The sequence below is a fragment of the Drosophila suzukii genome (assembly GCF_043229965.1).
Source record: "Drosophila suzukii chromosome 2 unlocalized genomic scaffold, CBGP_Dsuzu_IsoJpt1.0 scf_2c, whole genome shotgun sequence".
Lineage (NCBI taxonomy): Eukaryota > Metazoa > Arthropoda > Insecta > Diptera > Drosophilidae > Drosophila > Drosophila suzukii.
The window spans coordinates 12,368,540-12,382,665 of record NW_027255896.1 but is presented as its reverse complement, the minus strand read 5'-3'; the positions used below and the strand labels follow the sequence as shown (position 1 = coordinate 12,382,665).

At 38.4% G+C, this 14,126-nt stretch overlaps 1 protein-coding gene across 4 annotated transcripts in view; it reads right to left on the bottom strand.

The window, feature by feature from the left end:
- The window catches only part of LOC108018805 (UDP-glycosyltransferase family 50 member B3), a 450,659-nt gene that overhangs the window by 376,667 nt on the left and 59,866 nt on the right, over positions 1-14,126 (bottom strand). For 2 of the 4 annotated variants that reach the window (XM_070998421.1, XM_070998423.1), the window contains 2 exons: positions 834-916; positions 707-764 (listed from right to left, as the gene is read on the bottom strand). In XM_070998421.1, the coding sequence (XP_070854522.1) occupies positions 707-764; positions 834-916 (141 nt within the window). Of the gene's footprint in view, positions 1-706; positions 765-833; positions 917-1,181; positions 1,337-14,126 lie in introns of those variants that run through there. The other 2 variants (XM_070998422.1, XM_036822117.3) reach the window with 2 other exon arrangements.

Here is a 14,126-nt window from a genome sequence, read left to right as displayed (position 1 = left end):
GGGCGTGGCACATCAGCGTAATAAGCTTGCGCTGCGTGCGAAGCTAAAAAATCTAAATCTTAAATAGTTTCCGAGATATCAGTGTTCATATGGATGATTTTTTGAAGTTTGTGTGCGTTAGAGTGGGCGTCGCAACATTTTTGTTGGGCCAATCGATGGGTATTTACGAGAACAATACATTTCAGATAAAAATCTTTTTCTACCATTTAAACTGTAGGAGCCAGTGGGCGTTAGAGTCGGCATTGCACCCTGGCGAAACAAACTTGCTCTGCGCAGGAATCTCTAGAATCTGCAAGCCTAATCCCAGTATTTTTAGTTTCCGAGATCACAGCGTTCATACTGACGGACAGACAGACGGACATGGCGAATCGACTCGGCTGCACACTATACCCTGTATTTTCTATGCCCAATGTTAATTATGTTAGTTTTTCTTACTCTCAATTTTGATAAAACCGTGGTCAATTTCATAAATAACTGGCTTGCCTTAGTGGCATCAGTAGAATCTGCTGCTTAAGTCCAAGCCTTTTTTCTCTTATAGTTTTCGGGATATCGACGTTCTTACATGTTTGGATCGATCGGCTAGTGATACAGATCAAGTATATTAACATTATTTTGTCGCGAAAATGTGCTTCAAAATAAACGTGCCATAAACCATTTTTCTTGACGAGGAATGGGTATTATTAATAAAATTTACATGCATAAATACCTGGAAATGAGGCCCTTCGCCAGTTCCCAGAATGGTATCTTGTGAGACTTTGTTCCTCCTAAAAACATTTTGAAAAACTTTTTAATTTTTCCTGGAATACTTATTATTAGATGAATTATCTTTTTACCTTGTGTAGCCATTAGGATGTCCGCAGCCAGTGTGCTGCAATTCCAAAAAATCAAGAACATGCCAATTTTTTGAAACATTTTGCTACAAAATACAAGAAATGTGTTCATTGGATTCCAATTTTTTACCATTTGATAAAGTGTTAGCTCAGTACTTGGACTACAACCGAAAAGTCGCTGGGCTTTATAGACCAGCTGGGTATTTAAATCTTTTAATTGAGCGTTTAGTACTCGACCCAAAATTATATAATGTTCATATAATTGCTGCGATTCTGTTCAAATTTGATTTTAATATTCCTACAGTGTCAGCAAAAATATACTGGAATTCCACCAAAGAAAAAGCAACACACCATTGGGTATTATCTCAAAGAGAGGTCGGCCCAAGACGATTGGCCCTTAAGTACACTTCTTCTACACTTCCGACTTTCTAGGTCTGTACTAATAAAATTGGTTATACTTCCAGCTTGAAGATAAATGATTATGCAAGTAACCAACAGTCCACTTTTATTAAATAAAATATAACTACACTGAAAAAAATATTTATATATGGAGGGCTTTAAAACCGGCGTGGCATTTTAGTTTAGTTTTGTGATTTAAACAAAATTTTTAAAATGTAAAAAAGAAAGACAAACATGGAAAAACACTATAGTCGAGTGCCTTGACTATCAGATAGCCGTTATTTAGCTAATCAACTTCGAAATAAATATGTATGTATGTACATCGATGTTTTAATTTGTATGTACTTAACATTTTTACACTTATCACTTATATATATGAGTGAGTAAATGTGAGTGCCACAATCTTGTGCGGCTTGTAGGCGTTAGAGTTGGCGTGGCACCCAGGTGAACTAAACTTGCGCTGCGCAAAAATATCTTGAACCCAACTTTGTAGCTTTTATAGTTTCCGAGATCCCAGCGTTCATACGGACGGGTGGATATGGTGGAGATAAGTCAATTCGTCAATACCTTTTGATGTGTCAATAATGATGTTAAACGGACCGTTAGTTTATAAGTTAATTTGGTTAATTGAGCAACGGGTGTATGATGGACAAGGCAATCAACTAAGAAGGTATCCTTGTTTTGCTTTTAAGCATTGCAATTTAAACATTTTGTATTATTTATTTAGGCTATATACCCGTTACTAGTAGAGTAAAAGGGTATACTAGATTCGTCGAAAAGTATGTAAAAGGCAAAAGGAAGCGTTTTGACCTGATAAAGTATATATATTCTTGATCAGGATCACTCTTTAATTTATTCCTACAAACGCTGTGTGGCGTAGAGAAATCTCGTAAACAGCCGATAGTAGCTTTTGTGTAGTGTGCAATCTCGCACTCCCTTCAGCTGGTTATCTGATAGCTAAACTTTTTCGGATAAAAAAACTTTTTACTTTACTCTAAAAGTTTCTTTTAGAGAGCTAGTTAATAGTTGACTTTTATTGTAAGATTTGGAAACCATTTTGCTCTGCATAAAATACGGTGTTTTGTAAATCTGAAACACATTATCTAAAAAAGGAAAATATTTTTTTGCTCTTAATGTTTAATTAGCCGTAAATAACGATTGCTATAAAAAGTTTGATAAATTTGTTGTAGATCTTATAAATTATTCACTCTCTTAAAAACCAAAAAACTTAAAAAAATTAAATCTTTAATTTCAAATTTATAGTAATTTTTTTTCTTTTATTAACCCACGTCACGGTCAGACACGCAACTTGCTTAATCTTATTAGATATACATGTGGGTATTCGCTCACTTTCTTTAAAATATGTGGATACGTGTTGTTCGCTCGCATTTCTATTAGTTCACAAAAAATAACAATTTGTAAATGAAAACAAACGATTTTAAGAGTCATCTTTAATCATTTTTTGATGCCCGTGGAAAATGTTTAAGTTATAATTTCAGCTATGACCATTTTTACAGGGCAGTCCGCGAAATAACGAAGCCCACAAGGAGAATGTGCGAAGGCGACTACTATATATACACGAAGAAATGAAAATCGACTGTAACGGACCGATTGTAACGAGTTATACTCCAATTGCATATCATGGACTTACAAATTTTTATTGATTTGGGAAAAACAGCGTTGAAAGAGTAAAAGAAGAAAATAGAAAATGTGAGTCGCTGGTAAGTATAGATTTCCCAGTTTTTTAGCGTAGAATATTATTAAATAATAAATAAATTAAATAAGTAGTATCACTTAAGCTACAGACGAAAAGTCGGTGGGCTTTTGTAGACCAGCTGTCTATTTTACTCTCTTAATTGAGCGCTTAGTACTCGACCCAAAATTATATAATGTATATATAATTGCTGATATTCTGTATAAATGCACTTTTTACATTCCCCCAGTGTCAGGAAAAGGTCAACAGGTACTAAACTAAATTTCCACTGAAGAATAAGAAAAACAGGTCGGAAAGACGATTGACCCTTTAATATCTACTAAAGCACTGCATGGGTATACAAATTGGGTAATTTGGGTACCCAAACCTAATTTCAGGTCAAGTATACGGGTCTGTTATTAAAAACTGTTTGAGTAGGTCAGGTGTTATTATACCCGCCCACAAACTTCAAGAAATCGTAAATTGGAACGCGGTTATCTCAGAAACTATCAAAGATAGAGCGCAAGTTTGTTACGGGAACATATCGATTGAGCTAAAATAAAGTTACCCATTTCTAATTCCAAAGTTTTCCTATGACTTTATAGCAAACAATTTTAGGACAGAATAACATAACATAACAGATCTTCATAATCATAGCACCTCGCCTCGCCGCGAACTCTTGTGGTCCACTCAACCGTAGCATATGCGCGGCTTGGGTAATAATCAACGCACTGACTGACCACATCATTTCAAAATAGTGATACATGTATATTACTTTACAAGACCGTGTTACTTGAAACCCAACTCCATCCGACCTTTCCTATTTTTATTTTACCTGACCTACTTGACTTCTTGTTGTTTGGGTTATTTGGGTTTGGGGAATTTGCCCACCTACTCGAATACACAAGCCCAATCCAGTAAATGAGTTGGGCAAACAAGTCAGGTTACTTATGCAGGGATACATTGGCCCTACTTCCAGGTTGAAGTATTGTATTAGTGCTTAAAGTATTAAGTGTAAAATGTTTTTTTTTATATTGGAAAATTTATCAAGAGTGAGATTTCCATTCCGTCGTGAAAATATAGTGCATAGGACCTAGAGAATAGGGACTATAGTTTCCACAATCTATAACCGTTAAGACCCTTTTAAGTGTTTATAACAATTTCCTTCCATTCAATTTCTTTCCAAAAATGCTTGCAAAATTGGGGTGACAAATGTTAGACTCCCATTCCCACCGAGCTCACCCAATATCTACCATTCCATAAGAGCTGAGCTGAACAGCTGTAGCTTATAATTTCTTAAAAAATGCCACAGTAAAATGCCATTGTTGTTGTTGATGGCGAGAGCATCTCCAGAGAGCACTCTGAGAGGTTCGCCATCCAGCCAAATGTGTCGAGAAAAGTTGTTTTAGAAAGTCGAACGTCAAAAGCGTCGAGCGCATATCTATTAGGCGATGAAGAGTAAGAATCCAGATGTTCTAGGTACTTCGGGAGAGAGAAGGAAGATAATGAAAGCGCAACTCCGAGCAGGGCGCCGATATTAGGGCCAGGAGGACGGCGAATGTCGCGCAAAGCGGACAACAAGAGCTCCGGCTGATGTTGTTGATGGAGCGTCAGGAGAGCGACGGAAGATGACGTAAGCGCAACTCCGTGGAGCGCGCCGATATTAGAGCCAGGCGGACGGCGAATGTGACACAAAGCGGACAACAAAAGCTCCGGCTGATGTTCTTGTTGGTGCAACGGTAGAGAGGAGCAAGTTGATGATAGCGCAGTGAGACAGGCAAGCAGCTGCCGATGTTGTTGCAGAAGATGTCCCGCAAAAGTATCGACGCCAGTACGCAGGAGCGTCCAGTAAAATGCAGTGTCAGCAATTTGGCCAGCGCTTAATCTTCGGACATTGACTCTCAGTCCGGTTGCCTTTAGTTAACTTATACACTGGTCGGCATAAGTATTTTGACGAAACAAAAGTTAAATATACTCATAATTTTAACTTACTTCTTGTAAACTTTGGCATCAATGGAAAGGTAATTTAAATGTGTTTGAATGATACAATACTTTTCTTTACTCATTCAGTACTTATTGAAAATGAAAAATTTGTGTGAAAATCTACTTTTTAAACTTTTTTCTCGTCTTGAAAACTTAAATTTTATTGATTCAGAAAGTTTCTTCGAACAAAAATAATAGTAACTGAAAAAAGAATTTTTCAAAAATCATTTTGCTTATATTTTTTAAGATTTTTTTAAGGCGAAAAAGTCGGAAAAAATTTGTATAAAAAACAAAAAAAAATGATTAAATGCATTTTTTCAAACATTTTCAGAAATAATAATGTAAATTATTTGTCTTTTTTGTCCCCCTCTCTTTCCCCAATAACTCAATACCTTTTTAATTTATACCAATTCCAATTGTCTTCAATACGAATTATCATCAATACCAATTATCTTTGCCATGTAAAATTTAAACTGTTGAAAAGCAACGGTAATGGCGCTGGAGGGGGGCCTCTCCCTTTTTGCCATTTCTCCCTGCACACTGACCTGAAGTGTAAACTAACTTTTTGCTTAGTGAATTTATTATTATTATTAAAACAAGGAAGAACGCTATAGTCGAGTGCCTCGAATATCAGATACCCGTTACTCAGCTAAAGGGATCAAAGCGATGTGGAGATATGCAAGCAGCAAAGCGAGATTAAAATACGCCACCTACTGGCGGTAGACAGATTTAAGCGTTATGGGCGTTAGAGTGGGCGTGGCAAATTTTTTTTTGAATCAATCGATAGGCATTGACGAGACCAAAACATTGCAGTTAAAATTTTTTATCTAGCGTGAAAATTCTGGGCGTCACTGGCTTGGGCGGTTTGTGGGCGTTAAAGTGGGCGTGGCAAACTTTTTTTAGGTCGATCGATAGAACAACACATTTAAGTTAAAATTTTTTTTCTAGCATCAAAACTGTAGGAGCCACAGTTTTGGGCGGTTTGTGGGCGTAAGAGTGGGCGTGGCACTCTGCTGAAACAAACTTGCGCTGCGTAAGAAGCTCAGGAATCTGCATGCCAAATCTCAAAAGCCTAGCTCTTATCGATCTCGGCGTTAGTCTGGACGGACAGACAGACGGACATGGCTAGATCGACTCGGCTAGTGATCCTGATCAAGAATATATATACTTTATGGGGTCGGAATCGGTACCTTCTACCTGTTACATACTTTCCGACGAATCTAGTATACCCTTTTACTTAACGAGTAACGGGTATTATAAAACTTACACTGAAAAAATCTTTAACAGAAAGTTCTGCAACATGTAGGTGTTGTACTTTGCTGAAATATGCAGAGATGGACTTCGACACGGCATGTTAAATTCTAGCTATCTGGCCTAAAAAAGAATAAAAGCTTTAATCAAGTCTTTCGACAATTTGATTTCTATTAGCGCGCATTTCTATTAGCGCGCTCACATCAAACATGCCAGCTCCACGGCACCTAGTGGGCGGTAGCGGTACTAGAGACTAACATATTTAAGTTATTTAGTCATAACTCTTAATGTAACAATACAATTGTTAATATTTATATAGGTATTGATCAATAAAATCAATTTCAACTTACATTTTTAGCTTTAGCGGTATGTGAGTGGCACCCTGTTCAAATAAACTTGCGCTGCGCAAGAAGCTCTGGAATATTCATGTGAGCTGGTAGATTGGACATAGGTTGGCAGTCCTTATCACGCTGCGTTCTAAAATGATATTCGATAGTCCATCACCATCAGCCGAATCAAGAGACAGAGAGGTTGTGAAACAAGGTCGTTGGTCAAAAAGTAGTAATATCAGTCGCAAAATCAGTTGAAAAGTCGCGTTAATCAATATCAGAACTTATGTAGCTCTTATATGCACAAACTATTATATTCCTAAACTTTATTAGTAAACTACAGATAATATCCAATTATCTTACATGGGGGCTCAACCGTCAAGCAAGTGAAAAATCTGTTGGTGCTAGTGAACGTCGTTTGATTTCGGGGAAAAACCGTACACTTTGAATTTGACATTGCAAAGTTGGTAAAAATGCTTCGCTCCGCGAAAAAGAACAAAAAATGCAGTCCAGGTGGAAAACAAAACAAGCAGAAAATGAAACCAGAAGATTCGCAAAATGCAGTGGTGAATATGAATCATACTTTCTTCGTGCCGCCTGACGAGGAAGAGAAGGGAAATAATATCGAGGAGCAAGTTAAGTTCGCTAGTACTAGTGATTTAACACACGAAGCTGAATTTCAACAGGAGCTGAAGTACAACAATAATCGCGAAGAAGTCTACACCAACAGCAGCGAGTTGAGCGAAGTGCTAAAACTGCTTGCTACAAAAATTGGGCAAAGTGATTCAAGCAGGACCGTTGTTCCAATTGAGAGCTTCTCTAAAGTTGTCCCCGATTTTGATGGAGTGTCAATTCCAATTAGACAGTGGCTTTAATGTTTCAACGAAAACGCCAGTGCCTACGAGCTAACGTTGAAGCAAAAATATGTGAACGCTCTTATGAAAATGAAGGGAAGGCGCCAAAACTCAATTACACGTTGATGCTTCAAAACATGGCTTCGGTGGAACGCTGCTGCAACAACATGCTGGGAAGTGGCACCCCGTTTTTTACTGGAGTAAGAAAACCACACCACAAGAAGAAAAAGCCACCAGTTACGTGCTTGAGGTAAAGGCAGCTTTCCTAGCAACAAAGAGGCTTCGCCATTATTTGCTGGGTATTGAGTTTGACCTGGTAACGGATTGTGCAGCCTTCAAGCAGACGATCTCAAAAAAAGATGTCCCTGGATAAGTTACGCCGTGGTTGATGCTCTTGCAAGACTTTACCTTCAACGTGGAGCATCGCGCAGGAACTAGAATGCAACATGTCGACAGCCTATAATGATCGTGTCATCCCAGGTTAACACGCAGATCAAGAGAGCCCAACAAAATGATGAACATTTAATGACTGTTCGGGAAATTTTGAAGCATGGACCGTATGCCGATTATATAATCAAAAACAACTTGATATAAAAGCAAGTGAATGGCAAAAACTTTTAGCTGTACCAAAATGCATGGAGAAAGGGATTATAACAAGTTCGCATAACTTTGGACACATGGGAACGCAGAAGACTATGCGTGCAATCCAGCAGGATTTCCACATTTCCCACCTTGAGAAGAAAGTAAAGCAGACCATTTCCAACTGTATCGAGTGCATCACACATAATCAGAAATTGGGGAAGCAGGACGACTTCTTGCACGCTATAAACAAAGGAGATACTCCCCTTTCAACGCTTCATGTGGATCATCTGGGCTCATTAGACATGACATCAAAAAGCTACCGCTACATTTTTGCAGTTGCTGATGACTTTTCTAAATATACTTGGTTGTTTCACACTAAGTCAACGAACGCAGAGAAAGTTATCAAACACTTGGAGTCCTGGGTCTCAATATTTGGCAGCCCACAGAGAATCATCAGCGATAAAGGAGCTGCATTTACATCACACTCTTTCAAGGAATTCTGCACAGCGAAAAATATTGATCACATTGAGACTACAGCCGGTGTGCCAAGGGGCAACGGACAAATCGAACGGGTCAACAGAGTAATTATTTCAGTACTTTCAAAAATGTCAGCATCGTGCCCGCAAGGTGGTAAAATACACATCACAAGTACAGCAGGCCATAAATGCACATGTCCACGCATCAACTAGCTTCACGCCATTCGAAGTTATGTTTGGGATGCGAATGAGAAACAACTCTAGTGCCGAACTCCTTAAGATCCTTGAAGATGAGATTATAATAAATCGTAATGAAATTTGGAAAGAAACTCGTCACCAAATCGAAAAAGCTCAAGAGATCTACAAGAAAAACTTTGACAAGAAGAGAAAAGGACATCATGGTTATCAGTTGGGTGATCTGGTTGCCATCAAGGTGATGCAGTTTATAACTGGAAAAAAGTTAGCTAACAAATACATGGGGCCATATGAAGTCATACAGGTTAAACGCAACGGCAGGTATGATGTAAAGAAGGCAGCCGATTTTGAGGGTCCACTACAGACGTCTACTAGCGCTGACTTCATGAAGCTGTGGCGCTATGCTAGCAACGAGGACGAAGATGAAAACCTTTCAACTGAAGAGGACGAGGCATCTGGGACAGATGTTTTGCAGGATGGCCGAATGTGAGCTGGTAGATTGGACATAGGTTGGCAGTCCTTATCACGCTGCGTTCTAAAATGATATTCGATAGTCCATCACCACAAGGTCGTTGGTCAAAAAGTAGTAATTTCAGTCGCAAAATCAGTTGAAAAGTCGCGTTAATCAATATCAGAACTTATGTAGCTCTTATATGTACAAACTATTATATTCCTAAACTTCATTAGTAAACTACAGATAATATCCAATTATCTTACATACATGCATTATCATAACTTTCTAGCTTTTATAGTTTCTGCTTGTTAGTTTTTTAATAAGATATTGGGTAGGATAGCTTTGTTTTATGTGGTTACGGTAATAGTCTAGATCAGGGGAGTCTTCCCCAAAAATCGCGAAAAATTCCCTTCGACGGACCGCAATTTTTAAAAGAATTTTCGCACAGAAGTTTTTGTGCGGAAATGTGTGTTTCCCTTGCAAATAAATTTCATATTGGCTTGTTTAGCTTTAACATCAAAGAATCCTTGTCTACGATTTTGAGTATTTTGTTATAAAAATGAAGTAGATTTTTGTACAATTTGCGTTACACAGAATTCTCATTTGGATTTTGTTTTATGTTTTGTGAAGCCATGAATTATTGTCTTACTTTTATGGATAACTGCAGCGAGTGCTTAAATAGGAAGGATCGGAAAACTGTCAAAATACTATAAAAAGTCAATCGGAAATTTATAATTTTTTTTATTTGAACAAATCCTTCAAGTTCAGAATCAAAGGAGGATTTGGTGAAAAAAAAAAATTGTCCACAAATAAATACAGGATCCGCCACTGAAATTCTCATATAATATTTAATATTTATTATAATTGCAGTATTCAATTTGTACAAATCGTTTAATTGTAAAATGTCTAGATTGTTTGTAAGCCTATGCGGCTTAGAAAAAATAATCGCCATGTGTAATATTCTAGTAAATGAAAATTCTGAAATAATAAAATATGACTTTGTACATGAGTAAAAGGAAATATGATATGAAAAATAACGAAGCAATAATTTTTTTTTTATTTCCCCATTATTTATTTGATCGTTTCTATCGCAGCTTTAAGATATAGTCGTCCAATCCCCGATGTCCATTCTGAGGCCCGGGCCACACTCAAGATGAGGAGAAGGTCGAGGACACCAGCAAGCTGATGGAAGACGTGCTTATCGACGACAAGACTCCAAGCACCACGCCAACAAAAAAAAATCCAGCATGTCGTTCAGAGTAATCTGAAGCGCAGCTCGCATGCTTTAGAAAGCCCTTCCCTAGTGTGGTCTGAAACTTTAAGGATAATATAATACACTGAACACACATTCGTCAGGCACAGCTTTAAATAATTTCTTTGGTCCAACCTCAAAAACTTGGATCTAGGATTAGTCAAATTCGTAGCTGCCTCAACGTTCATACCCCAAGACGAAGAGGCTCCGACAGAGCCTACCACCAAGTTGATGCAGAAGACAACAGAACAACACTAGTACTTCTGGAGAAGCTCAGAAACAACTGAAAGGGGTGAGTCTCTTAGAGCCTTAACCGACACATGCTTAATCTTTTACTCATTAAAACATACTCGCAATGTTGGTGCGCAAAGCTTTTAACACCAGCTATGACACCAAGATATTTGAGCCATTTAAGGTAATACAAAGCGGGTACACAAAGGCGTAGCCAAGAGGGTGTCTTGGAGCCACTATTGTGAATCGATGGATGTAATCAAAGATGCGGAAAGACTTAGAAAGATCGTAGCCAGAGGCCATGTAAGCATAATGCGGCTACAACTTATATGGTAACGCCAGGATGACGGTAGACGAATACATATAGCTACTTGTAGACACGCACTTTCTTTAAGAAAAACCAATAGCATTGACTTTATTATTAGCCAGATACTGGAAGAAATCAATATTGTGGGCGTAAAAGCGTTAGCATATGGGGACTCCTTTTCAGGATATTATCAGCGATATAACGGAAAAAGCCCTAGGAACATTAAATAAACCGACGAAGATCTGCAGACTGGGTATTAAACCGAGTAAAAAAGAGCGTTAGCATATGATATAGTCGTCCAATCCCCGATGTCCATTCTGAGGCCCGGGCAGCACTCAAGATGAGGAGAAGGTCGAGGACACCAGCAAGCTGATGGAAGACGTGCTTATCGACGACAAGACTCCAAGCACCACGCCAACAAAAAAAAATCCAGCATGTCGTTCAGAGTAATCTGAAGCGCAGCTCGCATGCTTTAGAAAGCCCTTCCCTAGTGTGGTCTGAAACTTTAAGGATAATATAATACACTGAACACACATTCGTCGGGCACAGCTTTAAATAATTTCTTTGTTCCAACCTCAAAAACTTGGATCTAGGATTAGTCAAATTCGTAGCTGCCTCAACATTCATACCCCAAGACGAAGAGGCTCCGACAGAGCCTACCACCAAGTTGATGCAGAAGACAACAGAACAACACTAGTACTTCTGGAGAAGCTCAGAAACAACTGAAAGGGGTGAGTCTCTTAGAGCCTTAACCGACACATGCTTAATCTTTTACTCATTAAAACATACTCGCAATGTTGGTGCGCAAAGCTTTTAACACCAGCTATGACACCAAGATATTTGAGCCATTTAAGGTAATACAAAGCGGGTACACAAAGGCGTAGCCAAGAGGGTGTCTTGGAGCCACTATTGTGAATCGATGGATGTAATCAAAGATGCGGAAAGACTTAGAAAGATCGTAGCCAGAGGCCATGTAAGCATAATGCGGCTACAACTTATATGGTAACGCCAGGATGACGGTAGACGAATACATATAGCTACTTGTAGACACGCACTTTCTTTAAGAAAAACCAATAGCATTGGCTTTATCATTAGCCAGATACTGGAAGAAATCAATATTGTGGGCGTAAAAGCGTTAGCATATGGGGACTCCTTTTCAGGATATTATCAGCGATATAACGGAAAAAGCCCTAGGAACATTAAATAAACCGACGAAGATCTGCAGACTGGGTATTAAACCGAGTAAAAAAGAGCGTTAGCATATGGGGACTCCTTTTCGGGATATTATCAGCGATATAACGGAAAAAGCCCTAGGAACATTAAATAAACCGACGAAGATCTGCAGACTGGGTATTAAACCGAGTAAAAAAGAGCTTATGCATTTCAGTAGAATAACAAAGATCCCAGACTTCAAGAAACCAAGATTGGAAGGCACCGAATTGCAAGCATTAGAGAATTATCTTGGGGTGATATTGGACCGGAAAAATAAAACATCACCGATAAAGCAAGGAAGACGAATAAAGCCATATACTCGGGCAGGAAAACTTTTGGGGAAAACCTAAAAAACCGCACCTTAGGATCATCTTGTGGCTGTACACAGAAGACATAAGGCCATCCAGTAAATGCTGGAATCTTCTCTGAAGGCTGGTGGATTAAATCGTCATTCAATCTCCAAGAGTCAGAGACGGCTTTTCAGGCTGAGGTTTTTGCGGTCTTGGAAGCGGTTGAGCTTTCACTACAACTGAACATCAGAGGTAGTAGGGTCAAGATTTACTCATATAACCTAGCGGTTATCAAAGCTCCTTCAGCGATAAGGACTTACTCTCTAGTGACCTAATAAAAGGGGGTCCAAACACACTTGCACACTGAAAACAAGTCCGGTGATATAAAAAACATATTCCAGTGCTACTATTTTACCCATATATTCCTTCAATATATTTTTAACTCCTAGTGTGTAAAATATAAATGTAATATTAGTGACAGTAAAAATTACCAATTGCCATAGTACATTTTACTGTGCTTCAGGTGCTTGTATATATTTACACAAATATAGTACTTTCTGAAGTGCTTTTCTCTACCTACAATTACGATATAATTATTTCCCAAAACTAAAAGCAAATCCTAATATCAGCAAATTTAATACAGGAAAAACATCTGCAATTAAATTGTGCAGGTGACTAACAAACGCACAAACAAACAAACATAATCGAAGTCTTCACAATTCCCGCAAACATTTGTTCAAACTCAACGCTATTCGCACATTGTACATTGTACAATAAGTGTTCGCTTGTAACGATCAGATTTTATTGTATTGCTGCGAGATTTATGCGGCTAGCTCCGAAGATTGTGTTTACGTCCTACCATATGTATATGACGTGACTTCTCAGTAGATAAGCAAGAAAGCACAGAATTCGAGGGTTTACAGTGCATTTATTCTGGGTTAACTATTTACAGGTTGCCATGACGTAACATAATTGAGAATTTTAACTCAAAAGTAAGGAATCGGGCAAGGATCTAGTTGGAATTTAGGAACCAATAGAAGTTTGTAAATATGTATACGATTACACTGTCGGATAGGCAGATTCAACAAATATTTATTGTATGGGATGGTCGAATTTATGTAAGGAACTACGGACTTTAATTTTGTTTCTTTGAACGGAATATTTATTGTGAGCCCTTGGCCTACTGTTCGCTAAAGGAAATGTCAATATACGTATGTATGTACAATGTAACTATCTGGGGTGAGAATAGCGGAATAACATTGCTGGAATAGTGCAGACTTCGCGTATGTTTGTTTGTCGGTGCGTTTGTTTGACAGCTGCACAATTTAATGGAGTAAATTTGTGGATACTTGTACTTTGTTGTTAATTATACCCGTTACTCGTAGAGTAAAAGGGTATACTAGATTCGTTGGAAAGTATGTAACAGGCAGAAGGAAGCATTTCCGACCCCATAAATTATATATATTCTTGATCAGGATCACTAGTCGAGTCGATCTAGCCATGTCCGTCTGTCCGTTTGTCCGTATGAACGCTGAGATCTCGGAAACTATACGAGCTAGGCTATTGGGATTTGGCATGCACTTGCGCAGCGCAAGTTTGTTTCAGCAGGGTGCACCGCCCACTCTAACGCCCACAAGCCGCCCAAAACTGCGGCACCTACAGTTTATAATTCTTATCAATACCTATCGATTGACCCAAAAAAAAGTTTACCACGCCCACAAACTTCAAAAAATCGTAAGTATGAACGCGGATATATCGGAAACTAGAAAAGATGGTGAATTGGGATTT